The sequence below is a fragment of the Colletotrichum karsti genome (genome assembly GCF_011947395.1).
Source record: "Colletotrichum karsti strain CkLH20 chromosome Unknown Scaffold8, whole genome shotgun sequence".
Classification (NCBI taxonomy): domain Eukaryota; kingdom Fungi; phylum Ascomycota; class Sordariomycetes; order Glomerellales; family Glomerellaceae; genus Colletotrichum; species Colletotrichum karsti.
In genome coordinates, this window is record NW_024065908.1 from 417,973 (window position 1) to 421,596 (window position 3,624).

At 52.5% G+C, this 3,624-nt stretch overlaps 1 protein-coding gene across 1 annotated transcript; it reads right to left on the minus strand.

Annotated features, from left to right (window-relative positions):
• Positions 1-206: 206 nt before the first annotated feature.
• On the minus strand, positions 207-3,250 carry CkaCkLH20_03286 (ankyrin repeat protein; the record flags this gene model as incomplete). Its single annotated transcript, XM_038886005.1, has 3 exons — positions 207-2,411; positions 2,480-2,776; positions 2,831-3,250. 3 exons carry the CDS (start codon positions 3,248-3,250, stop codon positions 207-209), a joined length of 2,922 nt encoding a protein of 973 aa, XP_038748514.1.
• Positions 3,251-3,624: the final 374 nt, after the last annotated feature.

Consider the following 3,624-nt stretch of genomic DNA (forward strand, 5'->3'; position numbering starts at 1 on the left):
CGATCAATGGTCCAGGCTTTACCTATCACCATGTATGTGACACAACATGGTAGTGGGTCTGTTCAACACAGATCTCGAGCCACAACATCCCAATGAGATTCCCCGCGGGTTTCAACGTCAGCTAAGATTCACTCTTCCCCGTTCGCACCTCATCGAGCCCTTTGCCATACCCATAGCCTTAACCACGTATGTTCCCCCTCCTAACTCTAACACTTGGTGGTGTGATTGCTCGATATGCTCCCGAAATCCAGCGAAACCAACCCATCACCGTCGACCTTCAACGGAAAGTAGTGATTGCTCAGCGAAGCCGGATTGCTCGACAGACTGCTCTCAATGCCTCGCCATGAAGTAAACTCCAGAAGACCGTCGCTCTTCTTCTCGCCGCGAACGGCAGGTCTGCAGAATGTCATACCACACGCATCTTGGGAGTCTTCGGACTTTTCAAGACACTCCTCAGTGGCCGGCTCGTCGTTCGAGGAGGCATGACTACCCTCACCGTCAGATGGCTCATTTCCAGGGGAAGACAGCGGCGTCTCGAGGCTGAAAAACTCAATGTAATAGTCGTGAATCTCATCAGGTGCGCTCAGTGGATGTGGCGGCGGGTTCGACGACCAAAATGCCTTCATCCACCGGTTGAATCCGTGGAAAAGCGGATGGCAGAGATTTTGGTAGTATTGCTTGTCTCTTGTAACAAGCCGAGACCTGGCCCGGTGGTAATGTATCGTCCAGCATTGCGCGGCGTAGTCTAAGAACGGTGCCGTCTTGATGCTCGTCTCGCCTGACTGTGATGAGCTCGATGGCTTTGCAAGACAGTATAGGTATGCGGCGCAGAGCTCCAACATTGTGACATGTGTGTCTATGAGAGTGAAGCTGTGCTGGAAAGTCTCAGTCTGTTTCGAGATTGGAGGGTTGGACAAACTGGAGCTGAGCCTGGCGGTGACTGCTTGAGCAGTGACGATTCGCGAAGAGCTGTCGTTAGCGAGGAGAAACTCCCTGGCCGTCTCGTGTACAAAGTACACCTTGTCCCGTATGATGCGGATGAAGTTGCCACAGAGATGTTTGAGATGGTTCTCGAAGGGGTAGACGAGCTCGTACTCGACGTCGTCAAATGTAAGATCACCCGGACGCCTAGCCTTTGTCCTCGATTGCTGGACACGCCCGTCCTTTGAACCGGATGCGACTGCGAGGACAATGCTAGTTTCCTCAACAGTAAGTGGTCGCGCAGCAGAAAGCAAAATCTCGAGCAGCTTCCTCGCCTTGGTAAGATCAGGTCTCGAGGCTAGGAGCTCAGCATAGATGCCAAAGATGTCCCGCGTCTTGAGGATTTCATCGAGCTCTCGTCGAGAGGCACCGCTCTCCACCTTTTCTTCCAATAGGTCAAGGACAAGAGATACCCAGAGGAATGTCCTATCGGCACGCTTGACAAGTTCGGACTGGAGGTTGTGGAGCAGGCCTGCGGGCAGGCCGTGGTCGATGAGATCTTCGATCTTGGCTCTGATCACCCGGGCGACGTCCGCACTAATTGCGTCTGTTTCGTCTTCGGCCCGCAGGCGGATCATGTTGTACGTCCTAGGCTGCGACGCGGACCCGTTCCTGCTCGAAGGCTTGCTTGACTTGTCCAGTGCAACCTTGATCTGGTTTTCTGGTCGGCTCGTGATGATGACCCTCAATCGAGACCGGCAGGTGCCCACTTGAGAATGTTCTTCGGTGGCGAAGTACTTTGAGATGGAGCGCAACAAAAGCCCCCGAGGCTTCGGCTCGCACTCGTCGATGCCATCGAGGATGCAGATCGTGGGCCTTGCATCTTCCCGTTGAGTCGACTGGACGAACGCTTTCCAGAGACCTTCCACGCTCTGGATGTTCGCAACCTGGAGCTCGGCCGCATCGGTAGACATGAGATCCTTCTGCTGACTATAGAGTTGGTGCAGAATAGCCTGAGTTCCCCTGACCACGTCCGATTGGTCGACATTATCCGACTTGAAGAAGAAGTAGCACACGTTCAGCCCCTTGGCAGGCGCGATTGCCGTGAAGTGATCGACGAGGAAGGAAGCCAGCACTGACTTTCCGCATCCAGGGTCGGCTGATATCCAAAGAAGGGACGGCCCTCTGGATTCGATCCAGCTCTTGCACTTGGGATGGTTGAAAATCCAAGTACAAGTTCCCGGCACCGGTGATGGGTTTCGACTCTTGTGTGCCTCGTAGTTGGAGGTGTTCAGCGCCTTCATGAGCCTGTCCTTGTCCAGAGAGAAGGCTTTGCGCATGTTGCGAGCCATGGTATCTAGTCTGGATTTCACGGGCTCGAATCTCGCTTCATTGATGTCTCCAAATCTACACATGCCCCTGTGGTCGCTCTCTATGGGAATATTGGTGTCTTTGTGGCGGTCCAGGATGGCCGAGTCCTTCTCGACAACCTTCCCCAGTGTGTCAGTGTATACGACGTCGAGAAACATGACTTTCCACTGAAAAGAACAAAACGTACCACGGCGTTCAAGTAGTCCATTTTCAGAGTCTCATAACAGGAGACAATCTTGAGGTTCGAGGAGTAGGCTAGAAATGAGTCCGATATGCATTCCATCATTCTGGAGTTTGGCTCCAAATCCTTCGATAGCCGTGTATTGGTACTGGTTCCCATCGATGCCACCTTGAGCAGTCGTGCTGCCATCGTGCTCCAGTTGGCCAGAGAAGAGCCCTTGTGTGGTGTACCGAAGAAGAATACGCCCCTCATGTTCTTCGCGAGAGATAGGTACTCGTCATTTTCGTGTGCTCTCACCAACGCCTGCCTGAAGCTTAGCATACTCGTATCAAACTCGCAAAATGAGAAGCAAGGCACCTTCTTAAAAACCAGACCGCCAAGCGAGTGACATATGAAGATGAGCGGACGCTCCTGCTCTTCGATGGACTTTCTCTTCGCATGCAGATTCTCCAGGAGCTGATCACTAAAGACACCGACGTCTGACGTTGACTTGCTGAACTGTAGAGTCGAATTGTACCAGAACGACATTACCCGTGAGACGGGCACGATACGATGTATGTGCTCCTCCACCCAGTTTATGCCGGTTTCCTCATCGGTCCATGTGTTCAAGTAGTGCCCATTTAGGCCGTGAATGGCGACGATGTCTATACCCTGCAAAGCTGTTGGGTCTCTGTCCACGAGGGTGTGGAGGCCATAGTCCGGCTTCGATGTCAACGCCGCCGCTGCCGCCGACTTGCTAGGGCGTCTTCTGTATGGCTTGGGGAGGATGAAGTTCATAGTCGTCGTTCCTCAGCCGAAGATGGTTTTGAGGTATGGATACTGACAGCGTGAGATCTGATGATCGTTACACACCCTCTCTCTATTTGCGGGGTTATTAACTGCATCACGTGTGATGTCTACTTCCGTACTTTATGCAGGTGATGGTGCAGTGGTGAAGCCTGTCAGCTCAACGATTGGCTCATGTTCCCTCGTTTATAGGTGATTGGTGCAAAAACGACACGAGGCAAAGCATTAAAGATATGAAAGAAAGAATATCGTCGGGGGCTTTGGCGCCTAAGGTTGCGAGGTCATCAACCACCGAACGTTGCCGCATCATCACTTGGAGTCAAGGTAACCTGTAGGAGGGATTAATTTATTGATGCGATTCTTTT